The sequence below is a fragment of the Perognathus longimembris genome, chromosome 13 (assembly GCF_023159225.1).
Source record: "Perognathus longimembris pacificus isolate PPM17 chromosome 13, ASM2315922v1, whole genome shotgun sequence".
In the NCBI taxonomy this organism is placed as follows: Eukaryota; Metazoa; Chordata; class Mammalia; order Rodentia; family Heteromyidae; genus Perognathus; species Perognathus longimembris.
This window is the reverse complement of record NC_063173.1, coordinates 53,984,939-54,012,365: the sequence shown is the minus strand read 5'-3', so window position 1 is coordinate 54,012,365 and position 27,427 is coordinate 53,984,939. Positions and strand designations below refer to the sequence as shown.

The window sequence follows — 27,427 nt, the reverse complement described above, 5'->3', positions numbered from 1 at the left end:
AGACAAGAACTAGTCATTAAATAGGTGAATTTTATTCTCAATGAATTTTTTTAAAAAAGCTTTTATAATCTCTAATACCTAATACAAGTATTATGAGTATGAAAGTAAAACAGAAATAGGCTTTGCATAGCCACATTAACTAACCAGTTCATATGAGCACAAGAGTTTACAGTTTCCTTGTAATATATAGGGATAGATGAAGCATTTTATGCTCAGCTTCCACAGAGAAATTTGTCGTTATTTATACCATTTTAGTGACATAGGCCTTGGCAAAATTACTTTTCAGGAGAATTAAAAAATCTTGTAGGGAAAACACAACACAGAAACTTTCAAAACTTTATTGCTGTATCTAAAATGAGTTGAGATTTTAGGAGTCTAGTCACACTGCCATTTGCACTAGGCTTTCTTCTGAATCGAGAGACACTCATAATCCACGATGAACTTGTTAGATTTGCTCATGTGACTGAGGCAAGGAGAGTGCACTCTAGAAAAGATAAAATTTGTTAGTAGCTGTTGTGATTTGTATATGTTGTGTTCCCTCCTCTTGCTCCCCCTCCCCCAGCTCTCATGTGTTTAAAAGTGTGGTCTTCAGCTTGTTGATTGAACAATGAGAGTGTAACCTGTACCATGAATTAAGCCTCTGATGAGCTCATCGCTGAATATGTGATTAGGATAAGAAGATGGCTGGAGGAAATAATCACTGCTGGTGGTGCGCCTTTGAAAGGTCAATCTTGCTCCTGGCCTTTTATTCTCTCTGCTTCCTGACCACCGTAAATTGATCAGCTTTCCTCTGTCATGGACTTCCACCATAATGTTTCCACCTTGTCACTGCTCCCAAAAGCACTGGAGATGGCCAACCCTCTGGAACCTTGCACCCAAATAAATATTTCCCTCTTTAAGTTGACTTTCTTAGGTATTTTGTCACAGCAGGAAAGCTGTGATTAACAGTAGCTTTTGCTATTTGATAGGAGGTTTTAAAAATAATTTATTTGTAACTTATCCCAATTGTGCATAGTAGTTATTCTTCCAACTTTACCATAACAGTATTAATTCAAACAAATGATCATCTCTAGTCTGGTAATCATTTTGTTACTTTCTACAAGGATCATAATTGAACCATAATTTGTACAAACCCAGTACAGTGTTTCTTTTATTAACTATAGATTTTAGGAGAAATGAGAACAATTAAACATGATAAAGTCACGAGGTAAGAGGAGTCAAACACTGGTTGCTCACACCTGTAATCCTAGCTACACAAGAGCTGAGACCAGAGGGTCACTTCTGAAGCCAGCCAGTGCGGGAAAGTCCATGAGACTCTCATCTCCAATTAATCAGCCAAAAGCCAGAAATAGAGTTGTGGCTCAAGTGGTACAGTTCTAGTCTTGAGCTAAGGGACAGTGCCCAGGCCCTGAGTTCAAACCCCAGTACAGACACACACAAACACACACACACACACACACACACAGAGAAAGAGAGAGTGTGTGTGTGTGTTAAAAGGAAGTAAGGAAAAGTACAGAAAAGCATAAACTAGAGAAAACCTTGTAAAATAACATTAGCAAGGAGAGTTGGCTATAGAGAATCCAGTGAGGTAGTTGGCTGTGTTCATAAGTTCTTATCTTCAGCTCAGTAATTTGTATCATTCATTTCATTCAAGCTGTGGTTCTTCATGAGGAATTGGGCCAGATAATTTCTACAGCCAACTAGCTTCATATTATTTAATATCTGATTATCTACTTCTCTTTCTATATATATCTGCTGATCTCAGATAATTAGAGAATCCTCCTGTAGGAATGCACTCATTAAACATTTTTATTCCACCATAAAAGTCATCTTGTACATATGTCTCACGACCAGTTATTGATTCTTTGTGACACTTTCTGGACCTAGATCCTGGTAGCTCAGACTTGGGACATAGCAGGTGTCATGTGTGACATCAGCATACTCACCTTGGTGTTGCCGGAGTAGATATGTTTCCACCAAAAGACAGAAGCATAGGCAGCTAGCAGAAGTTCCAGCACACTGAAGACAAACATCAGCAGCAGAATACACTGCAAATTGGAGTATCATTGGTCAATACCTGACACAAGTCACTTGTGCCTACTTAGAGGAGACTGGAGATGAAGGCTCCTCCAGCGGAGACAAAAAATGATATGGGACAGTGAAGTTTGTTCGTACTGTTTTGGGAAGTAAGAAGGGGGTATCAAAGAGTGATGGAGGAGATGAGTCTTATCAAGGGACACTATGTATATATGGACATGTCAAAATGAAACCCTCTATACAACTAATTGATGCTAACAGATATAAAGCAAAGAAAATAGTCTGAATTAAAACCAGGAACTCTTCCCTCTCTTAAGTTGTTAATGTCAGTTATTTGTTATAGTAACACAAAGCTTGAATAACACACTTCCTTTGCTTGAAATACTCGTTTTATGTGTGACTTGGATACCAATGCCTTAAAATACTGAGTAGCTATTTTCCTCATCTTATTGTCAAATATTGGCTTCTAGATTTTTTTAAGGTACTCAGGAGTTCCTGTAGTTGTAGCAAAGTTATAACTTTTCCTGGGCATTAAAACTTTATGACCCTAGCCTTTAACACAAATGTTAGAATATATTAGACATCCATGCAGACATCCAGGTACAAAAGAACAAAGGAAAAGTTTATTGCTAGCAAAAGGATCAGCAAGACCCTTTCTCACAAAGGAGAAGTGAGAAGTGCCATCTATTGTCTGGGGTGACACATATAACCTAGTAGGTCTTAGAGGCCCAGGGCTTCATTGTTTATGGCTGCTGCCCAAATGGTCGATAAGGGGTCCTGCAGCTACCCAGGCCTGGAGGTCACTCTGAGGGGATCTTGTTGCCTTTTATGGTCATAAGTGCCCTAAAGGAATGCCTTCTCAAGGTAAAAGGGGTGGAAGCTGATTATTTACTGCCCTCACTAGATGGGCCTAGTGTTACCTAGTAAAGGAGCATGCTAAGCTACTGGAGAGGAGGCTGTTGGGCTTACCACAAATTTCTCATCACTTACTTAATAATTTGACTTTGTAATTCTCCTTAGATTCTGGAATATGGAACAATTTCTCTTTTGAAACAAAGCCTCACCATGTAGCACAGGCTGTCCTTGAACTCCAAATTCTCCTGTCTAGCCTTCCAAGTACTGGGTTACATGCGTGAATGATGATGCTCTGGTTATTTTTCCTTCTTAATTGCTTCTTCCTTCTAGTTTCCCTTTCTTCTTCTAATCATATATATCAACATGCTAAAAACATATATATGTATATATATACATATATAGTTTATATGTAAGTGTAATGTTTTTTAATGTATTTGCTTGGGTTATAGCTGCATTGATTAAAAAGAGGTGACCCTTGGGATCAGATTAGTCTGTTCTATTACAACTTTGTTGTTACAAGAAGTTTTTTGGGTCTAGTCCGAGTGGGAGGCAATTTGTTGTAATGGGATTAGGTTTCCTTGAAATAAACCCCAATTATCCCAGTGGGACTATCCAACACTCATTCCTTTACCATGTCTTTTTTTGTACTATGATTATACTACCTCCTGAGATTTCTCATGTTGATTTCTAACTCAGTGAGTCTCTGCACGCTTTCACTTCCTCAACATCCTGGATCGAAATGACTGCTTTTAACAAGTTTTAGGTCACACAGACAGACTCAGGCAGACATGAGTGCAAAAATGCTCTTAGATTTGTGAGACAGTTGGACTCAAGGAGATGAGACATAATGCCTTTGTCTCCTCCTATCCCTATAAATGTATAGAGGACCATGAGTTTATGGTATTGATAAGCTGGCTTTTATCATGCACCCTCTTTGCCAGCCTTGTTGGGTCAAAATATAGTAATCATGTATTTGGGCTTAATGTTCAATTTTTGTAGCATATGTAGGCATGCATTTGAAGAAATTAAACACTGAGTGAGTTCTAGTCTTGTTCTCTTCTCTTCCTCTCGTCCTCCCTCCCTCCCTCCCTTCTTTCCTTCATTTCTCTCCTACCTCCTCTCCTCCCCCCTTCTCTCTCTTTGTTTGTTTCTTTCTTTGATTTGTTCATTTGTTCTTCTTTGCTAGGCATCAAACCCAGAGCCTCCAGTAGGCTAGGCAAACACATTCCCATTGGGCTACCCACTCTGCTTCTTTTATACTTAACTTCACTGATTAGAAAATAAGCATCTCTAAGAAGCAAGTTCTTGAACTCTAGGGAAGAGCCTTAAGAGAAATAATCTGAAGACTGAAAATAATTTCAATAAAGAAAACTATTTCTACCTATGTTTGAAAAAAATGTTTGCTCAGAAAAGGGGAATGTGGACAGTTCAACAGTTCAATTGACATTGGAACACTTGTAATCTTAAGAAAGAACACCTAGGGGATAGAATTTCCATTGTCCTCTTTTGATGTACTTTTTTGACTGGATTCCCCTTATCACACAGTCTGGTTACAGGCCTCTTCCAATCAAGAATTGTTTCTGTGTGACTGAGATATCCAGACAAATAGGAACAGAAACTGTTGAAAAAGCAGAAATTGGGTGAAGAAGAGGCATGTTTCACATGACAGGATTTTCAATCTAAAACCACTTACTGTTATACTGACATCAGCCAGGAGACAGTCCTTGTCTTTATATGTTGAATAAGGCAATAGAGATAAATGCTCCTTTCTTGAATAACAAGGTGGAGAAGCAGTCCTCAGGACCACCAGGCCATAAACAAGGAAGAAGATACCTGTCCCAGCAGTGGCAGAACTCATTGCATTTGAAGTCAGGCTGCTCATGGCCTGGAAGAGAAATTCTGCATTAGGCTGTCATCACAGAATCGGCACACACTGGGATTTCCCCTCTGCCCATTGTACAGCAGACATGTTTCCCTGGCTGTGTTTCTTCCTTTAGCTTATGTTCTCCAATTGGGGATTTATCTTCCATCCTCTATCACTCTCCACTATCATGGAATATAATTATTAGTGCTTATCCAATGAGGAAACACATTAATAACTCTTCTTAGCGAAGAAGGGTTCTGGCCTTTCCTCTCTGGAAAACCCAGTGTTTGGGGTTGCCCTACTCAGAGGAGCAGGTTTATAGATAAATTGACATAAACTGGAGAAGTTGAATGCCTCAGAGAATAATTGGTCCTATTCAATATTATATAACCGTCATATGGCATGCAATTGACCTTCAAAGCAGTAGTTGTCAATATGATAAACACACACCTCCAGTTTTCCTTAATGGCAAACTGATCAGTAGAGACATGTGGGGCTAGTCCCTGTGCTTTTCTCCTACCCACTCATAAATGGTAACCAGTTTCCTCACAAACCTTGATGACATGGTAAGAGGAAGCACCTACACAGTTTGCTCCTGTCCATAGCATCCTTCCCTGTTTATCTGCCACACACCTGCATACTTAAGGGAAAGCCGTATTCTGACTCCAGAAGACACAGGGTTTGGCCAGCCATGGATGAAGACACATGGGTGGCAGAGACTGGCCTGTGCCCCTGCTGATTGAGGCTACAGGGTAAGCTCAGGAGTAGGAGTAGATGTGTATGTGTGTGCGTGTGCGTGTATGCGTGTGTATGCTGATCCTGGGTGCTGTTCCTGAGCTGTTTTTTCTCAAAGCTAGTAGTCTCGCACTTGAGCTACAACTTCAATTCAGGCTTTTTTGGTGGTTAATTGGAAATGTATCTTCAGGATTTTCAAACCCTAATTCTCAGATCTCAGATCTCAGCCTCCTGAGTAGCTAGGATTATAGGCATAGCCACCCGTGCCCGGGTCAGGAGTAGGTTTTAAAGAGTTCATAGCATTCGGTAGGCATCAGGATTTTGGATATAAAATCAGGACACTTGGGCTTCCTTATTACTGATGGATTACTGTATGAATTACTGCCTTTATGCTGGAGGAAGTTATTTTCTTCTCTGGGATTCTGTTTTCTCACTTAGAAAATGTGGAAAATGAGCAGGCTGATCTCAGAAGTGGCTTCCTGACTATCCTACATACACAAAAGACAAACAGACCCCAGTTTTGGTTCTGCCAGTTGGCCAGCCAGATGAATTTAGGCACTCTAACCTCTTCTGAGCACCATTTCTCAAATGCTAACATGAAAATTTTGAACCAGAATTCAAACTGATTGTAATCTGATGATATGCTTACTTACAAAAGGCTTGGTTGATATTTTTCCAGAGATAATTGAGAGAGATCCACTTGTTGCAAACTGCCCAGAAAAAAGAAGAACGGCCATTTCAGTTGTCTTGAAGGATGTAGTTTTTATGCCACCTTCAATCATTCAGCCAAAAAAGTAATTAATAATGGGGAAAAATTAGGGCGGTACCACTGCAGAAATGACATGAGTTCACATTGATCAAGGTTTATATTGATTTTGAAGAATAGGCAGATGTTCAGAAGAATTGGCTTTACTTTATTAGAAAAAAGGAGGAGCTGAGGAGTCCTGGAGAAAGACAAAAGTTTTTCAAACTCCCAGGTTGAAAGAGAAAATTGAGGTAGACCAGTGGCTCGAAGCATTCAGGATTGTGGCTCTGATAGAGCAAGTACAGAAACCTGTGGGCATGAAGCTGTCTGTGTGGGTGGCCTAAGACTTTACATTGAGGGAATTGGAAACTAGCTCAGAAGTTACATCTTCACCATTAGCCCCAGGGCCCAGTGTTTGATCCTAGTGGAATCAAGGATCCTGATGTTAGAAGTAGGATATTCTGGGAAGCTGAGCCATTGGTTACGCTTGTGATTTGGGTACTGAGTAACCACAAAGAAAATCCAGCATGAACCAACACTAAGGAAACATGGAGGTCTCAACCAGTAATTCAGATAAGTCAAAGATAATTTATTCTGTAGAGGATAGAGCAAGACCTTGCACAATTGCATAATTTGTGCCCACATAGGGACCGAGAAGATGTGCTTTGGTAGTTAACCTGCTTAGAATATGTGCCTTTTTCTCTAGTGTTCAGGATATTATTGAAAAAAGAACTTTGGTGTAAGTTTGTGTTTACTAATAAAAAAAATACACACTAGGTCCTTTCATGATCTGTTAGATGTCAGCAAGCAAGAAAGAGCTTTAAATGACTCAGGACTACAACTGAACACATAGCAAGAATGACTGTACTTTCCTTGAGTTTTGCCATTGCTCATGTAAATGTCTGCAAACTTTGGTAGCCACTAGTAATTTCCCTTGATTGTTTAAACATGGCCTTCTTACTCTCTGCCTTACAATGGCCTTTTGAAAGGCCCAAAGAGGCAATCAAAGGCTCTTCTGTTTTCCATCAGGAAGCTATAGTGCCAGCTCAGAAGTGCTGCTCTGATACACCCAGTGCATTGACTTCCTTTTGTGCTTTTTGTCCTAGTCAGTCCCTATCTGAGGTCCTCACACAACAGGAGGACAGACTAAGCTTCTCTGCTGCTCTTGTCGAAGGGGAGAGGCATGATGTGGGATGATAACAGAAGGAAGCTTGGGGCCTTGGCCTTCTCCCATCTCCCCTCTTCTTTTTTTTTTTTTGGCCAGTCCTGGGCCTTGGACTCAGGGCCTGAGCACTGTCCCTGGCTTCTTCCCGCTCAAGGCTAGAACTCTGCCACTTGAGCCACAGCGCCGCTTCTGGCCGTTTTCTGTATATGTGGTGCTGGGGAATCGAACCTAGGGCCTCGTGTATCCGAGGCAGGCACTCTTGCCACTAGGCTATATCCCCAGCCCATCTCCCCTCTTCTTGAAGACTGTGTCACCCAGGCCTAAGTTCCCAGTTAGCATTTATAAAAACATGCCATCTCTTGAGATCCCACTCTACTTACACACAAGGCTCCGAAAAATGGGTACCCAGATGCCAACATTGTGAAAACTTCAGGGTTGAAGCTGAAGGAGTAGGAGGTTGAAACCCAAATAGCTCCCAAACCTGAAATCATCAGGCAGCACAAGATTTGGATCACCTACAACAGACCAGAGGGAAGATTCTGGAATGCACTTAAAGTAAAAAGGATTACTCAAATACATACTATGAATTGTAGAGTATCAAACATTAGGGTTTCATAATTGAAAAGGGAAAATTTTTCATGTTGAAAAAGAAAAATCCACAAGGAGTTAAGTTTTACACAGTTATAAGCCAAATTACACATAAGTTAAGGAGAGACGTTATATATAATTTCTTGTAAAAAAAGTATATAGGACTTAACCTCTTTTCTGAGATGATGATTAAATTAAAAAATCAGGGACTGACCATATATATATATGTATATATATATATATATATATATATATATATATATATAATTATAAATGGTATATGCCAAAGATCTTTTCTAAAAGGAGTTGGAGAAAAGTTGTCTCTATAATAGTCCAGTTAACTGAATACAGAGAAGAAACTTATTAAAAGAATATGAATGAGGGGATCAATTTCAACTGACACCAAGAAGAACAGCAAGTTTGAGTTACTGTCATTCATCTTGATTCATTTAATTTTTAAAAGAATGTACTGCTCTTGAACTCAGGGCCTGGGCATTGTCCTTGAGCTTATTTTGCTACAGGCTAGTCCTCTACCACTTCAGTCATAGGTCACTTCTGGCTCTTGTGTGTGTGTAGTTAATTGGAGATTAAGGTTTCGTGGACTTTCTTGCCTAGGCTGGCTTTGAACCTTGATCCTCAAATCTCAGCCTTCTGAGTAGCTAGGAATGCAAGAGTGAGCCACCAGCACCCAGTTCATCATTTCATTTTCATCTTGCTAATTTTAGTAATAATGTATATTTGTTGAAAAACTACATTCTGCACACTATCAATCGTACCTATTTCTTTTTCCAAATAAGGAAAATCAGAAAGTTAAAGTAGGTGGTACAAATCTGCACAAATGCTAATTGGCAGAATGGGAATTTTAACCTTATTAGTTTAAATGAGATCACATATTTTTAGTCACTGCTTAAAGCACATAGCTATTGAAAGATGACATAACAGACAAAATAATCTAAAGTTTAGAGAAGTTAGCCATTCATACGATTAATATTTATTCAATACATGTTGTATGACAAGAATAATGAAGCAAATGAAAGTCACTATTTATATCTGTACCTATATATCACATATGGTATATATTATGATACATATATTTGTATATATAATGTAACATGATTTACGATGGATTCCATGGAAAGCAGAATGGAATGGCCAAGGACATGAGACCTGAGAAGCACTAAAGGTATGACAAAAACTACTTAGGGATTTGTCAGCCTTTTTTTTTTTTTTTTTTGGTTTGTTTTGGCAGTACTGAGGGTTAAACTCAGGGCCTTGTACTTGCTAGGTACTCACTTTAGTACATGAGCTATACTCCCAGGGCCTTCCCTTTATTTTGTCATGGCTGTCTTCAAGCTCACAATTCTCCTACCTTTTCCCAGAAGCACTGCAGATGGAGGGTTAAGACACATTCACAGTATATTTCCTCCAAGTTCCCTTTATAAGGAGATGGACTTACCCCAAGAACCATGGCTTCATGTCGTAGACTGTTCTTTAGGTCATTCTCTTTGGGGTAATTGTGTACAGATTTCTCTCTTTGGGTGCTGATGCTACCCTTTGAAGGGAAGCTGTTAGAAGCCCTCTTGGTGTTGGGCTGTAACCACATGATGCTCACCATGCTGAAAGAGGCAGTGAACAGGCTCAGTTCCCAAGGTTTGGAGTTTCCTCCAGGAGCAGAACTGAGGGAAATTAAATTAAAAAGGGGTGGCCTGTCCTTTAGGAACAAAACCAAACATAGAGCCCTGGAAGGCTAGCATGCTTGGCATAATCCATTCATTGTCGACATGAAGATTGCCACTGGAAGAATACTGCAAACATTCAGAGCTGCTCAGCAGTTGGAAAGTGGACAATTCACACAGAACTTGCTCTGTACCCTGGGAGCAGATCTACCTCTCTCTCTCCATCCTGCAGCCCCCACTTTCTACTTGCTGTCCCTACCCCTCTGCGCCCCCTCGTCACCTGCATCTCCCAGGACTACATTTTGATGCTGTATCTGCACAGCCCACTTCCTTATTATAGTTATTGTTTTATTTCCATAAAAAATTGGGTAAATACTATTGTGCTTGCTTTCTTAAATACAGAGACAAAGTCCTTCCCAGAATGTTTCCCTTTACTTCTATTGGCTTGGTAATTATCGATATGAACTCTTTCTCTTTAGCTCTTGCTGAATTCTGAACAGTAGACCATTGTAGCTTTCATCCTTATAACAACACTACAATGTAGTGTTACTAAATGCATTTTATACATAGGTTCAGTGGTTTTCATTTATTAAATTAGTCATCTGCACTTAAGTCATAGCATTTAACCAGGCATGTAGAATGTGTGTAATACATGAAAGCAAATATCATTATTATTAGGCTGTATTTGCATATCTGGCAAGTGCCTGGATTGGGTCTGTTTGGCCCAGAATTTTTCTCTATACATCAAGCCATCATTCTTTCTTTTCTTCCTTCAAAAAACCTTGGCAGCTCCACTGTCAACTCAAGGAGTAAGCAATCTGCTGTTTGCCAGCTCACAAGCATTACTGGGCAATACCCTGTGGTAGCGGCACAAGGCTTGCTGGAAGGTAGCACAACCTTCTCCCTCCTGAAAGACACCATTTGGGTATGGGCTTGTGATCATCTGCTGGTGTCCACTTCTGTTTTCTGACACTTTCCCTCTGTGTTTTGGTATTGCAGGACTAACTCCAGGCTCTCACAATGGGGTGCGTAGCATACAAGTTTGAAAAGGACATGCAGAACCTCGTGACTAGTGGAAAAGATGCAGAGAACACTCAGATGGGAATCTAGTACCTCAGTGTCTGATGGCCCTCGAAGCATGGACTGCTGTTTGTGAGTTTTCATCTTTATGACCTCGGGGTGGGTGGGAGAGTTCTTTTTCCAGAACCACCTCCGGACCATAGAAGCATGGCCCCTGTTTTGATCCTACATATTCCGTGACTCACGCAGGTCACCTTGACCCCTTACTAATCGTAATAAGCAGCTTCCCTGGTTCTGGATTGCATTTTGTATTTTCCAGGCCTCATATCCAAAGATAATGTTGCAGTCTAGCCCTGTGTTAGGGCCTGGGGATCCCCTCTGGTCCAGAGCCCCACTCACATCATGGGAATTCATTTCATTGCTTATTTGGTTCAAAAGGGCAGAAAACACAATTTAGGCTATAACAAAAAATTCCCTAATCCTTTATAACTACCATGAAATAACTGTTGTTACATACATATCCTTTATATCACTTTTTTTCTCCACTTTTTTCAATCCTCTCCTTAACTCTGTGTAAACAATGGTCATTCTGTAGTCATGTTGTTTATAATTCTTTTTTTCACTTAACATTATTGACTGTCTTTACCCTTTAATTTTTGACTATTTATTATCTTTGACTAATGAATATAGATGACACAAACTCAAATGCTAAATATAAAATCCAAATAGTGAATTCTGATATATGCATATGATTCTACTTATATGAGTCACCCTAAGCTCAGTTTCACAGAGCTAGTAGAAAGAAGGTAGTTGCTGTTGGCGTGAAGGAGAGGGAAGTGAAGAGCTTCTGGGTAGAGTTTTACTTTAGAAAGCTGAAAGCATTCCAGTGTTGGATAGTGGTGATATAAGTATAACAATGTAATATGGAGCCAACCCAGATGCCCCTCAGTAGATGAATGGATCAAGAAAATGTGGTACAATGGAATTCTGTACCTCTATCAGAAAGAATGACATTGCCCCATTCGTAAGGAAATGGAAAGACTTGGAAAAAATTCATACTAAGTGAAGTGAGCCAGACCCAAAGAAACATAGACTCTTTGGTTTCCCTCACTGGTAATAATTAGTACAGTTCTAGGATAATCCTAGCAGATGGTCACAATAGCTCATAGGAACACATAGGACGATGCTAAGCAAAATGAACTCCAAGTTATGGAAATAAGTCATTTATCGTTGTTGGTGTTTTCAATGTACCATGCCATTTTCTTTTGTATTTCTTCCCCAGGGTTTTACAAACCCTGATGTTACTGCAACTGATTTTGGTACCCTGGGTATTGTATATACATTTATTGTAAGTAGGGAGGGAAGGGGAACGTGAAAATGGAGAGTCAAAGGGTAAAAGGTGAACCAATGCAGCAGCAATACTTACAAGACCATATGCTGTAAACCAACTGTACAACGGGGGTGGGAAATTGGGGAGGGGGGAAGGGGGGAGAAAAGTGAGGGAGGAGGTAACAAGTTTGAAAGAAATATACTCACTGCCTTACATATGAAACTGTAACCTGTCTGTACACCACTTGGACAATAAATTAATAATAAAAAATAACAATATAAATATACTTAAGCCATTTCACCTAACATTTGAAATGCTAGAATTCTTTGAAATACATTTGCCATCAATTTTTTTTAAAAGTGGTATATTTAAAAAAGTGGTGTGGGGCTGGGGATGTGTGCCTTGTATACATGAAGCCCTCGGTTGGATTCCCCAGCACCACATATACAGAAAATGGCCAGAAGTGGCGCTGCGGCTCAAGTGGCAGAGTGCTAGCCTTGAGCAAAAAGAAGCCAGGGACAGTGCTCAGGCCCGGAGTCCAAGCCCCAGGACTGGCAAAAATAAATAAATAAATAAATAAATAAGTGGTATGTTTGAGAATGATTTCTGGATTCATTTCTGGTTTCATTTAATGAGTCACTGGCTTATAACTACTTCAGTTCTTTCTACCCACCATAAAAAAATAAAGGAATAATAAAGACTTTTGTACTTTTGCATTGCTTATTCATTCATTGATTTCCTAGAAATTGTAGGCAGAAGTAGGTTTACTGGATTTCAAGCCGTGCTACTTAAATGTCGATACGTTTGCTATTTTAAGCATAAATTCTGTATAGTCAGGATTCTCTAAGTTGTTTTTTTTTTTATAAAGCTGTCTCCCACCTAATGCCATTTCTGCTGCTAGTACAACAGAGAAAATGCTTAGTCCTTCCTCCACACCAGGTGAAGACAAACCTGGAGTGGCTCATGGTCTCCAGACAGTCCTACAATCACCACTTTGGGGACAAGTAGCAACTTCCTTTTCCTTTTATATTGTTATTATAAAAGATATGTACTTAGGGGTGACAGGTACACAAGTTAGGTACAGAGTACATTTCTTTTTGGACAATGTCACCTCTTCCCTTGCTCTCTCCCAGTTTTTCCTTCCCGGCCCCATTCACAAATTGCCTAGTTCTTGTTCAACATAGCATGTAGTCAGTACCACTGCTGCATTTTTTTTTTTTTTTTTTTTTTTTTGGCCAGTCCTGGGCCTTGGACTCAGGGCCCGAGCACCGTCCCTGGCTTCTTCCCACTCAAGGCTAGCACTCTGCCACCTGAGCCACAGCGCCGCTTCTGGCCGTTTTCTGTATATGTGGTGCTGGGGAATCGAACCCGGGGCCTCATGTATACGAGGCAGGCACTCTTGCCACTAGGCTATATCCCCAGCCCCACCACTGCTGCATTTGTTCACCTTTGTCCCTCCATCCCTGCGCATGGTAATTTTCTGTGATGCACACTGAAATTAGATGAATGGTGCCCTAAGGCAGCATTCAGTCAGATGGCACAATATTTAGTCACTGTCTATTCCATTTAAGACCAAGTAGCCTGCCAGGAAACTGAAGAATGTTGTAGGAAATCCTTACTTCATATGTTGAGTAAATCCTTACTTCATATCTTCACTCTGGCAACCAGTTTTCTTCTTTGGCAAGTAAAGAAACTGAGGCCAGAAAGGGAAAGTGACTCACCCAGTTCAAGCTCAGCAGCGGAGACAGGGTGAAAATCTAGTTGCCTGGCTTTCTGTCGAAAAGCACAAAATCTCCCCCAAAATTAATGATGCAAACCTAGAGCTTACCTGGTTGTTCACTTAGCTCATGTTGGGGAAGCTCTCATCCAGATTTCCACTATCTATTCTTTCAAGAACCATGAGTATCTCGCTCTCTTCTTTCCAGACATTAGGTCTTCCTTTTCCTTTCTCAGAGAAGTGTCTGTGATTATGCAGGAAATGAATTTTGCTCTAACGACAAACGGTTGATGTATAAAAAGTACCTCTGCTTCCTCTTTTCTAAATTTTGAGGTCTGGGAAAATGACAGAAAATGGAAATAGCACATGAGAGAAAGAATTATGATCCCAGTGACACTTCATCTCCTCCATTTTGAGGTACAGTTATGTAAATCAAGTTTCTCTTAGTCTGTTTTTTTTTTAATTAAATAGGGGGTAGATAATAATTATTTTGCTATCCAGCTGTTGGAAGAATTAAAAAGAAAGAATAGGAAGAGTTCATGAAAAGTAGACACTGAATAATGATAATGGTAATCATCATCATCATCATCATCATCATCATCATCATTTGAATTTAGGAGAATTCCAGAATTGAGGGATCATTCTTTATTTACTCTAATTTGATCTTCCTGTGCATTGATTAAGTGGAATATCATCATTTCTAATTTAGATAGATGCCCAGGAATGATAAAACAGGATCATATGGTTGTTCTATTTTTAATTTTTTTGCATGCCAGTATGGGGGCTTGAACTCAGGACCCGATTTTTGCTCATGTCACTGGTGCTCTTATCACATAAGCCACCTCTCCTGTTCCCTAGCTTTAAACTTTTTAAATGCAACCTCCACACTGATTTCCAGAATGGTAACACTAATTTCATTTCTATGAACATTGTATTCCCTTATTTCTTACTTAAAAAAAATAACTTTGCTTTACTTCTCTCCTTCTGCCATTTAGAGGTGTGATGGAAAACAGAAAATAATCACTTGCCAAAACTGACTGAGCTCGCTTCCTGACCTTGGACTTCTGGCCTCCAGAACAGTGAGAAATAAAAATATCTGGTGTTTAGGCCACCCAGTCTGTGGTGTCTCATCATAGCAACCAAGGCTGGTGGAGACAGGCCTGAGAGTACCTGGGGCCCTGAATGATCTCCATTACAGCAGATGGTTCCTTGACTTGGAAGATGTTGGCATTTTAGACCACACTCTATGCATCATCTTGGAATGATTCCTCTATGGGATTGTGACCCAGGAGAGAATGTTTACAGGAAAAGAAGGAAATGTTTGATTGGTTGCACCACCCATCCATATGGCCCTATGCTGTTCATGAATCCTTATCTTAATTCTGCATTGTAATTATTACGTCAGGTATGTGACTGGACAGCATATGTGGCTCACATCTGTGAGGTGTTTCAATGCATTATGTACCACAAATGAGAATTTAAATAAATGGGAGTGTTTCAAATTAGAACAAACTTGTATTCATATTGCTAAGAAAATGCTCATGACTGGGGCATTTCTTCACATTATCCCTTGTACCACCTCCTTTTCTACCTTCCTCCTGTCTTCTGCATCTTTGTCATGGGGTTTATTCAGTCTATCATAGAAATATTTTGAGCTTGGAGCCAGAAAATTTATGCTCAAGTCATAGTATTTATTTGGCCTTGAAACCAAATTTTATGAATTTAGGTAGAACCTTGGATGGTCCTGATTTTCTTTTCCAGAAACACATAACTGAGCTCTGTTTCCTTTGAATAAAGCTAAAGTCATGGAGGGCTTCACTGAGAAGTTACAGAAATAAGATTCTTGCTCTGCACACATACTTGGGTACTACAGTGTAAAGATATTGAGACTGGGTTGTATGAGGGAAATTTGGTGCATATCTTATAAATATAGAACACTAGAGAGACAAAGGCTTGGAAATCTTCTCTCTCCTATGCTTGAAAGATGGGCAAAACGTGGCCCAGAGAAAGTGACTTATGTCACAATGGTAATGGATTTAGAGCTAATCCGGTTTGCCTGATGCTGTTTTCCAGTTCTGGTTTTTTCTTGACATTGACATGATGTATTTCACTAAAGCACAAGAGGGAGATAATGAGCCAAGAAATGTGCTCTGCATTCTTGCCTGAGCTTTGTGTGTTTTGGTGGCTCTTAAGAGAGGCAGAACTACATGGAGTTCTGGGTTAGTGAAATGAATCTGGGTTGGATCTTGTTTCTACTGATATTATAATTGAGAGTAGAAATTAAAAGTGCATTGCAAAGTGGATTCTCAAAATAATGCATAAAATTGAGCCCCATCTTTGTGCCTCCAGTCTCCCACCCCCAAATTCACAATGAGTACATTCAAATAAATCGCATGGAATTTACTTAGCTTTCACCTACACTAAATTCTACTCCTCCTCCAACTTTCTCTACGTTTTGGAAAATCTGGGCCTCTGCAGGCAGGAGGAGAGTATGGAAAGAGCTAGAGGGAGAATCCACTATGCTAAATCTAACCTGATTTCATGCTGTGAGTAATGTGAGCTCTCAGAGAGATTTCCATGTCCTCATGTGGACAGAAGGTGAGGACTTACGAGTCCAGGGGGAAGTGGGCAGGTGGCCCCCTGTGCGCTTAGCTTCCTCCTGTGTTAGTGGGAGAACCACTGCCTGTCACACAGTCGAGGTCACTGACAGGACTTGCACCAGGTCCTCTGAGCTTCCTGCAGGTGTTAGACTGATAGACTATGTAAATAAAATAAAACACTGAATCTGACTTGTGTTTTCGTAGGATCACTCTGGAATTCCGCCATGCTGACAGCAGATTGAAAATGGATCAGAGAAGACAGAGGAGCATTGGAGCAAGACACAGCAACAGTCTGGGAGAGAGAAGAAGGTGAGTTGAGTGGAAGGCAAGGGAGCATTTCTGCTTGCCCAGGATAAACACTGGTGGGTGGGAAGACCCTTCACTTTTCTTCACTCTCACTCCTGTCATTTAGAAGAACACTGTGAGCATCAGAGCGTACCCAGGAAACAAGACTCATCTTCTGTGGTTCGTTTCAATGGACTTTAAGGAAGACTACACAAAGGTTGGACAGAATTTTGGGAAGACAGAAGACGTTGGGAGGCATCAGAGAAAAGACAAAGCAGGAATCTGTTACCTCCTCTAGGGCTACGAGAAGACGTCTTGTTTTCATAGTCCAGTAGGAGCAGAAATCTTGGAAGAAAAGATGCCCCATGGTGTAATTGTGGAGGAAGTATCTTATACTAATGCAAGGAAAAGTTGAGAGAAGAAATACCTTGCCCTTAACCCTACTGCATTGTTGGTGGGAATGTAAACTGGTTCAGCCACTCTGGAAAGTGGTATGGAGATTCCTTCTAGCTAAATATAGAGCTCCCCTATGACCCAGCAGCCCCACTTTTGGGTATCTATCCAAAAGACCACAAACAAGAACACAGTAAAGCCACCAGCACAACAATGTTCATGGCAGCGCAATTTGTCATAGCTAGAATCTGGAACCAACCCAGATGCCGCTCAGTAGACGAATGGATCAGGAAAATGTGGTACATATACACAATGAAATTTTATGCTTCTATCAGAAAGAATGACATTGCCCCATTTGTAAGGAAATGGAAGGACTTGGAAAAAATTATACTAAGTGAAGTGAGCCAGACCCAAAGAAACATGGACTCTATGGTCTCCCTTATTGGGAGTAATTAGTACAGGTTTAGGCAAGTTACAGCAGAGGATCACAAGAGCCCATTAGCTGTACCCTTATGAACACATAAGAAGATGCTAAGTGAAATGAACTCCATGTTATGGAAACGATTGTTATATCACAGTTGTAATTACTTTCAACATCCCATGTGTATCTGTAGCATCTATTATAGATGATGTTCTTGTATCACCTTCCTGTGGTTGTACCTACACTATCTCTGTAACATTATCTGAGTATATTGGAAACCATGTATACTGGAATGAGAACTAGGAAATTGAAAGGGAATACCAAAATTGAGAGACTCTGGCTAAAAAAAGAAAAACAACTAAAAAGCAATACTTGCAAAATTGTTGGGTCTAAGTGAATGGAACACCTCGTGGGGGGAAAGGGAAATGGGGTGGAGGAAGGGGGGTATGAGGGACGAGGTAACAAACAGTACAAGTAATGTATCCAATGCCTAATGTATGAAACTGTAACCTCTCTGTACATCAGTTTGATAATAAAAATTTGAAAAAAAAATAAACCATGTAAGTCTTGGGGTTTTATCTCATAGGGTGGGGTTATGACAGAATGTGAAGTTAATTCTTATCACTGTAGGCCTCTTGAAATGGTTTGACAAGTACCCGGTGACTACCCAGATGTGAGAAGTCATACACCTATGCTTCTGAGAACAAGGGGGCTGGTGTCTTTACATTTGATCCTCTTTGACATCACTGGCCTAGCGCCTTTAGTAGAAAGTCCCTTGTGGTCATTACACCCTCTAGGCATATACCTGGCCTTGATGTGGGCTCCATAAGAACATGAGGGTACTGGTCCAGGGTGTGGGCCATCTCGGTTTTTTTTAAAAAAAATATTGCCATTATAAAGGTGATATACAGAGTAGTTACAGTTACATAGGCAGGTAAAAAGTACATTTCTTTTTGGACAATGTTACCCTTTCTCTTTCTCTCCCAGTTTTTCCCTCCCATCCCAACCACAAGTTCACTCAGCATCGTGTCTAATAAATCCATTGCTCCATCTCTTCATCCTTTTCCCCCTCCGTTTATTTCTGTGCCCCCTTTACACGTCCAAAGATAGATAATTGAACAAATAGAACAAAAAGGAAAGAAAACAAAAATAGTACCAAAGAAAAAAAGACTGGTTTCCATTTCCTGGATCATCTAGGTTTCATGATTCTATTTCCTGCAATAGGAATAGAATCTTATAACACAGTCCATGTCCCCTTTCCCATGCCCCCTTTCCCGCTCACATCTGTGTATATGCATGCCTGTGCTAACTGCTGAGCTTTCGCTCACTGAGATGATGGGCAAAAAAGTGTCTGCTTACTCCTTTGTATTTGTTTAAAGGGGAGAGAGAGAGAGAGAGAGAGAGAGAGAGAGAGAGAGAGAGAGACAGACAGACAGACAGACAGACAGAGACAGAGACAAAGACTGAGAAAGAGAGAGAGATAATCTGATAGTATGCCAAAGTCCCAAGTCATACTGAGACATTCTCTCCGATGCTTTTCCCATTGTTCTGCTTGATATATCATGTGACTTTCATATCAAGAGATCTCTTCAAACAACTGAAAAAAGATAGCTTTGGCTCACAAGGTGATAAATAAGGAAAATTTAAAGTATAAATAGATGAGATGACATAGTGCCTGCTTGCTCCTTCTCTTCTATTCTAGAATGAAGAAAAGAAAAAGGAGTGAGAAGAGGAAAAAGGGAGAGGAGGAGAGAGAGGGAGAAAGACTGAGAGAAACTCTGACATTGACAGTAGGCTGAAATCCCAACCTTGTATGGAGAAATTTTCTATGGTAAATTTTCACCGTTGTTCTTCATGTTTCATGCAGCTTTTATATCTAGATTGCCTTCTCATCAAAATAAAGACTTGGACTTGATTTTTTATGAGAAGGTAATAAAAATAAAATTGTAAATTATTTTTTGATTTCACAGGTATGAAGCATCTAACTTGTTTTTCCTGCTCTCATGAAAAATGAGAAAAAAAAAAAAGTCCAACAAATCCTTCTGACATCTTTAGAGAATTGAGGTCACAGGGCCAAACAGTGCCCCTAAATGTGGGGAAACAGACAAATTCAAACAGGGCAAAAGCCCACCCGGAATACCTACATTGGACTTGAGGTTGGATCCTAATGTGGACCCAATCCTGGACTAGGGAATCCCCGAACTTAGGCATTTCACCTCCAAGACTGCTCTTAGGCTTCATGGTGAAGAATAAAGCGAATGTCCCTTTGCTTCTAGTTAGGGGAGTATATAACTTCCATATTCAAACACCTCAGAGGTGACACAGAAATATGTAAAATTCTGAAACTGGGGCCTCAAGTGCCTTTAACTAATCTGTGCGTGTTAAGACTATTGAATGGAGTCTGGCACAAAGTGACCATGGAAGGCAGCTAGCGCCTGCCTAGCAAATCTCCTCTCATTAATCACACCCATATTATGGGCCCCAAATTAGTCTGCACTTCAGGCATACACAAAGGAAGTAGTAGTGGTGTTAGAAATTTTCAGTGCAATCTGTATGCTTCCTAAAAGTGCTAGAGGAAGGACGCCCAGTGAATCCCAGTGAGGGGTGAGTAGGGGAGGGGAGAGTACTTTGCAACTGAACAAAGCCACTGGGGTTCAGAACTGCTCAGAGCCTCACCCAGGTTCCGTCCATTGGACACACAGCAGTCACTGCAGGCTGGAGAAAGGTAGGTCTAAGAACGGAGCTGGCTTTCCTGCAATTTGGGCTTGATGGTTTTATTATTTGCAGTTTCTAGAGCCCCAGGGAGGACAGTGAGGAAGTGACGGAGGTGGTATTCTGGTGTTCTGGAGTGGGGTAGGTTGAGTGAATCTTTAAGGGGAGCTGGACTTCCTAAATGCCTACATTTTAGTTCATGCTTTACTTACTTTAGTTCTTAGATCCCCAGTATATCAAACATCTGTGCAGCATTTTAAATTTATGACAGATGATTTCATGGTGTTTTTTTTTTTTTTTTTTTTTTTTTTTTGGCAGTACGGGACTTAAACTCGTGGTTTTGTGCTTTGTGCTTGGTAGGCAGGCCATGTACTACCTCAGCCTCCATCCTTTTTCTTTCTTAATTTTTCAGGTTGTGTTTCATGATTGTGTTTGGGGGCCCACCTCAGTCTGTAATCTTTCTACCTACAGCCTCCTACACAACTGCGGTGACATTCATGGACTGCCACATGTCATGTTTCTCAGAAAGTCTTATTCGTTGAAATGGAGTCTTTCAAGCTTTATGCCTTATCTGACCTCAAAGTGCCATTCTCCCAATTTCCACTTCCCAAGTAGCTGGGATTACAGACAGGAGTCACTGTAGCTGGCAGTTTCATGCACTCTCTATGCTCCCCCTTTCACAGTCTCTCTTCTCTGTCTTCAGTGCGTTGTTTTTAATAGCTCTGCAGTTAAGAGAAAATCTGCCTGGTGTTGGGCTTGTTGGAGATGGTACAGGGTGGAGGCAGGGTCCCCAGTGTACAACACTGATCTGATCCAGACATAGATTGTGGGCTGGCTTATCAAGCCATGCACTGAAGTGCTCTTGAGAAAGTCTACCAGTGGAAAACATCCTGTAGGTAGATGTTTACCATAGTGGCAATAAGCAAAACACTTGCAGCTCGCCTAGCTCTGGTGTTCACACCTGTAATCCCAGCTGAGACTGAGGATTTCTGCTCATAGCCCTGAGAGAAAAGACTAGCAAACACCCTCTCTTATTCACCTGAAGAAATTCTGAACTAGCTCAAGTGACGGAGCACCAGCTTTGCAAGGACTTTGGGGCCAATTACAGAGGAAGGAAGGGCTTCTTCCATTTCTTCAGTTCAGTTCCAAGAGTTATACTTTGTAATTTTCTTGTGATGTCACAGTCTGGCAAAAATTAGTTTCAGATTCTCCCCTAACCTTGAAAAAAGAAAATGTCCCTTGTAACCTTCAATAATAATCTCTGCAAATTTGTTTTATTATTATTTGAAAGTTATTTTTTGGCCCAAAACAAGAAGCATGTTTTTATATCCTTGGGCCAATTTACTTGGCTTGGGTAATAAAAACAAGGGTTTTTATGACGTGAAGACAAAGGATAGCAATATAACTTGATAGCATTTCTTAGGAGGATGTAGCACCAGCTTGTGGGTTTGCCTCACCTAGTCCATCAACATCCAGAGATTTATCAAATGATCCTAGGAATCACTTGATATAGATCTTTAGTACAGTGTCTTGATCATGGGGAATCTTACCATTGAAGCACTAACTATAGAAGAAAAGTCACCAGGGGAGATGGTAGACAAAACCTGCACTTCCTAACTCAGTCCTGGAGGGAATCAAGTGAGTAAGTTCTTTTATTAAAAGAGAATGCATGAGAGTATGCATTCAACTGGAGTAGAAAAAACCCCCCAACACCTTTACAACACCTTTGGTTTCTATGGTGTAAGAGGAAAACCAAGGGATTTCTTAAGCCCATCCTTACTGTCACAGGTTGAGCAAAACAGGTGCAGTGGGAAGTCGTATCTGAGAGAAGGCAGGGACTATATGAGGCTGTCACAGTGCGGGAAGATTAGATGTTGGGTGAGTTTTATTTGTGCTAGATGCTTAGGAGACTTATTAGCAGTGGGAAACCCCTGTAAGCAGATACAGTATGTGTGGAGACTCCTATAGGAACCAAACTAAGTCAAATAAAACAGAAACTCAAGAGAAGTTTGGGATAATAGGCACAAGCCCAAGTAACAAAGTTTCTCTAAACAATTTTAAAATATACTACTCTTTTGTTGACTGGTAATAAGAACTGACAGAAGTTTCTCTAATTCGCAGTCTGTTTACTGTAATTCTATCCACATTTCCTGCTTCAGCACATCCACCATTAACACATGGTAGTCTGTCTCTCTCTTTTTGTCTTTCCTTCCCACTCATTAATGTGTTATTTCTTATACCTTCATGTGTTGTAACATATGAAGGTAATGTTGTCCAGATTTGTCATGTATACTTGCATGATCCATTTCATGACTTCATCCTAAATTGTGTTTCTTATTACAGCACATTACTGCTTGCCATGACAACCATGCAAGGCCCGGGACAGACCGCCCTGGATGCTGGCTTTGGGGTGCAGCAGCTGGGGCAGCCTGAAGCTCTGCACTCACACCTATGGAAAGGGCTGACAGAGAAGTTCTTGAGGGGGGAGCCCAAAGCCCTGGGGGTAAGTCAGCTGTGGATCTAAAGAAGAATCACCGCGGGCTGAAGTGTACTCTCCCCACCAGGCTTGCTAGGCGTCGGCAGTCTGGGTCTCAGCCATATTTTATTTTTCATGTCTTCTCATTTGAAAAATGGTATAGTATTCTTTCACACCACACTTGGTTTAGTTGTAATTAAAAATGAAGTGACTTCAGCTCTAGTCTGCCCTGTGCATCACCTAGGATAAGTATATTAACCTCATGATGGACAAACAGCTAAAGAAAATGCTGAGCACAACCACTGGTGTCCCTGCACAGTCTGCCAATGGATCCATGTGGGCCCTATACATCCCGCCCCCTCTCTCAGCCTGCTCCCCAGATCACAAGGAATCTGGAATCCCTTCACCATTTACAGCCACAGTCTCAGGAGGGGAGCCGACAAGAACAAGTGTGCAGAATGGCAGCTTAGGGCAAATTAAGAGACATTGAATTATATACAGGTTTATCATTTGCACAAACTCCAAACCACTGGGAGAAAACCTTATTGTGGTTGCTTTTTTCCCACCAGCATGGGCATTATTACTGTGGTCATTAACCTGTTGTGTTTTTTTTTTTTTTTTTGGCCAGTCCTAGGGCTTGGACTCAGGGCCTGAGCACTGTCCCTGGCTTCTTTTTGCTCAAGGCTAGCAATCTGCCACTTGAGCCACAGCACCACTTCTGGCCGTTTTCTGTATATGTGGTGCTGGGGAATTGAACCCAGGGCCTCATGTATAGGAGGCAGGCACTCTTGCCACTAGGCCATATCCCCAGCCCGCTAACCTGGTTTTGCTTTCTTATCAATTCTAGGTCGTCCAGATCGTGACTGCCCTTATGAACCTCAGCACAGGAATAATAATGATGAGTAGCACATTACCATTCTACAGACTTGCTCCAATATCAGTGTATTTGGGGTACACAGTTTGGGGGTCAGTGATGGTGAGTAGCAAACCTTCAGGTATAATTAGAGATATGATAACACTGTTAGTATATTCTGGGTTTTGGATCGAATCCTTTTCTAAGTCTATTTTGTAAATCCAATACTTTGTGAGAAGTGTATTTAATCTTCACATGTTTTTCTCATATTTATTAGGGCATTAATAACAAACTTGATTTTTTTCCCTCCTATTACTAGTTTATTACTTCAGGATCCTTGTCAATTGCAGCAGGAATAAGAACTATAAGACCTCTGGTGAGTTTTATTTTTTTAAAGAAAAAGATGTATTCAGTATCAAAAGAATAAGAATAAACATAATGTGCTTCTTTAAAAAATTTTATTGTAAAGATTATGTACAGTTATGTAAGGTAATGAGTGCATTTCTTTTTGAACAGTGTTACCCCTCCCTCATTTCCCTCCACTTTCCTCCCCAATTCCCTTCCCCCCAAGTTGTAAAGTTCATTTCCAACATAGTGTCTAGCGAGTATCACTGCTGCATTGATTCACCCTTCACCCCACCATTTCTGTGATTTCCCTTCCCTTCCCCAAACCAGATAAACTTATATACACAACAGAGAGTACAGAAATTAAAAGTAGCGACTATAGGGAGTAAACCAAAGGGGGTGGGGAGAGGAGAAAGAAGAAGAACAACAACAAGCTCTTGTTTCAGGTTGGGAATGTGGCCTAGTGGCAAAAGTGCTTGCCTCATATACATGAAGCCCTAGGTTCAATTCCTCAGCAACACATATATATATAGAAAAGGCCAGAAGTGGCGCTGTGGCTCAAGTTGGCAGAGTGCTAGCCTTGAGCAAAAAGAAGTCAGGGACAGTGCTCAGGCCCTGAGTTCAAGCCCCTGGACTGGCAAAAAACAAAACAAAACAAAACCCTTGTTTCCATTTCTTGGAGTTCATTTCAATAAGCATCATTTTATATGTTCGTATCCATATCATTGTTGAGCCTTTGTTTTTGAAAAGGCAAGAGACACTTGGAATTTTATCTAGAATTATCTGTCTTTAAATTTTTTAGCCACCCTATTATCTAGTGATAGCGTTTCTCACATAGGACTGAATGTTGAGTGAAGGTTGTTGCTCAGAGAGCATATGTGTAGAATGCTGGAGAAGAAACATCGAGGCAAGGGCAGTTAAACAAAGCTTGGGAAGTAGCCCATGCCAATGACACCCAGACCACCAGATTCAAATATGTATTTAAATTCTATCCTGAAAGGATTTTGAGTTTGCAGTAAATTACACTCACACTCAGCTTTTACTGTAGAAGAATCATGGTTCAATAACCAACCTCCTGTCTGTTTATCAGTTACAAAGACAATAAAATGAAAAATGAAGTGTGGATCCAAAGTATTTTTCTGGCAGAAGATAGTAGCTGAGATTTCTCTCTCAAGATAGATATCAACACTGTGCAGAATTTTTATTTTGACCTTTTGAAACTGGCCTCCACCTGTCTCCTGGCATATCTTCCACCTATTCTTATGTAAATGAGTCTTGTGGTAAACTCATATCAAACTGCCTAGATTTTTTTTCAAATTTTTATTATCAAACTGATGTACGGAGAGGTTACAGTTTCATACGTTAGGCATTGGATACATTTCTTGTACTGTTTGTTATCTCGTCCCTCATTCCACCCTCCTCCTCCCCTTTCCCTTTCCCTCAATGAGGTGTTCAGTTCACTTATACCAAACAGTTTTGCAAGTATTGCTTTTGTAGTTGTTTGTCTTTTTTTACCCTGTGTCTCTCGATTTCCTAGTTCTAATACCAGTATACACGGTTTCCAATATACTCAGATAAGATTACAGAGATAGTGTAGATACAACCACAGGAAGGTGATACAAGAACATCATCAATAATAGAAGCTACAGATACACATGGGACGTTGAAAGTAGTTACAACTGTGATATAACAATTGTTTCCATAACATGGAGTTCATTTCACTTAGCATCATCTTATGTGATCATAAGGGTATAGCTATTGGGTTTTTGTGATCCTCTGCTGTGACTTGCCTAAACCTGTGCTAATTATTCCCAATAAGGGAGACCATAGAGTCCATGTTTCTTTGGGTCTGGCTCACTTTACTTAGTATAATTTTTTCCAAGTCCTTCCATTTCCTTACAAATGGGGCAATGTCATTCATTCTGATAGAGGCATAAAATTTCATTGTGTATATGTACCACATTTTCCTGATCCATTTATCTACTGAGGGGCATCTGGGTTGGTTCCAGATTCTAGCTATGACAAATTGCGCTGTGATGAACATTGTTGTGCTGGTGGCTTTACTGTGATTTTGTTTGTGGTCTTTTGGATAGATACCCAAAAGTGGGGCTGCTGGGTCATAGGGGAGTTCTATATTTAGCCTTCTGAGGAATCTCCATACTGCTTGCCAGAGTGGCTGAACCAGTTTACATTCCCACCAACAATGAAGTAGGGTTCCCTTTTGGCCACATCCCCTCCAACAATTGTTATTGTTAGTTTTCTTGATATAAGACATTCTTACTGGGGTGAGATGGAATCTCAATGTTGTTTTGATTTGCATTTCTTTTATGGCCAATGATGTAGAGCACTTTTTCATATGTCTCTTGGCCATTCTCATTTCCTCATCAGAAATCTCTTTGTAAGTCTTTAGCCCACTTGATAAGGGGGCTATTGGTTCTTTGCATACTGCCCAGATTTTGATGGCAGTTTTTGTTTTTGTTTGTTTGGGGGGAGGGGATTTGTTGTTTTCTAGAGCAAGATCTTGCTCTGTAGCCCAAACTGGCCTCAAACTCTTGATCTCCTTGCTTCAGCTTCCTAAATGATGAGATTACAGGCACACATTAATATAACATATAAAACGTCTCTGTACCTTACCATGAGAAGAGCATGTGCAGAAAGTGATGTCCAGTAGAGCTATACAGGCACCTAGAGTAGAGCATGCCAGCAAGCGATGGACAAGGCCACCCAGCTTAGATGGAAGGGAGTTTGGAATCCCTGCTAGGAAACGTAGAATTTAGCTCTCATTCCTCAGGGAGTCACTTGATGTATTTAACGTAGAAGGGTCAATGCCACATGTTTGTTAGGAGGTTAGAGTCAAAACCACAATATGGAAAGAGACAAGTCAGGACAGTGTTGCAACAATCAAGATAGAGAAGATGAAACACAGGGGGAAAGAAATGGAGGCTGTAAAGTGATACGCAGATGTATGCCCGAACGGGTGAACTGGTAACGATTTTCACTCCTTTCAGGTGCAATGCAGTCTTGTCTTGAACACCATCGCCTCTGTGTTTGCTGCGGCAGGGATCATAATCAGCGCGATAAGCTTGACGACCTTCTTCTACCATTTTAACTATGGTCACACACCAAATAGCCAGTCTATTATCTTTTTAATGGTGAGTGCTTCCTCTTCTCATGGGATGCTACGGTGGGGGCCAGTCTCTATAGTACTGCTGGTAGCTAAAGCAACAAATCACACTTTACAATCACTGTGTCCTTCTGGAAGGTTGGGAATGGTTGAGAAACAGACCTCTATTTGATTTAGGCTTCAAGTTAAGGCCTCATTTCGTTTTGTTCCTCCTTTACCTATGATGAAGTAGGCTTGTGTTATAGAATACTTACTCCTTAAGAATTTCTCTGTGGGGCATTTGGTGTGATTTTTTTTCCTATTCAGTTTACAAACACTGATCAGTCAGTTATACCTTCTAAAAGTAGAGCCCAGATGCCTTGCACCCTCACCCCCAGGGCTTCTTGATGGATCCTGACTCTAGTATTAAATTAAAATGGTCTTAAACATCATCTTTCAAATTGAGAGAAAGCCAGTATCCTCAATATCTCTGAAAATCCTTGCAAG

The 27,427-nt window shown here is 40.6% G+C and overlaps 2 protein-coding genes across 3 annotated transcripts in view; one reads left to right on the top strand and one right to left on the bottom strand.

Moving 5' to 3' along the window:
* Positions 1-325: 325 nt before the first annotated feature.
* On the bottom strand, positions 326-14,009 carry Ms4a7 (membrane spanning 4-domains A7). The gene is made up of 7 exons (XM_048360002.1): positions 13,867-14,009; positions 9,446-9,607; positions 7,782-7,916; positions 6,145-6,201; positions 4,586-4,777; positions 1,947-2,048; positions 326-484 (listed from the first exon to the last, which is right to left on the bottom strand). The coding sequence occupies exons 1-7, from the start codon at positions 13,879-13,881 to the stop codon at positions 446-448; spliced, it is 702 nt and encodes a 233-aa protein (XP_048215959.1). The 5' UTR covers positions 13,882-14,009; the 3' UTR covers positions 326-445.
* Positions 14,010-20,073: 6,064 nt separating this feature from the next.
* The window catches only part of LOC125361715 (membrane-spanning 4-domains subfamily A member 4A-like), a 23,385-nt gene continuing 16,031 nt past the window's right edge, over positions 20,074-27,427 (top strand). For both annotated transcript variants that reach the window (XR_007212980.1, XM_048360296.1), the window contains exons 1-5: positions 20,074-20,156; positions 22,487-22,646; positions 23,467-23,595; positions 23,792-23,848; positions 26,826-26,969. Coding sequence is in view for 1 of the 2 variants with exons in the window: in XM_048360296.1 (XP_048216253.1) it covers positions 22,503-22,646; positions 23,467-23,595; positions 23,792-23,848; positions 26,826-26,969 (474 nt within the window). In the remaining variant the exon portion in view is untranslated. The remainder of the gene's footprint in view (positions 20,157-22,486; positions 22,647-23,466; positions 23,596-23,791; positions 23,849-26,825; positions 26,970-27,427) is intronic.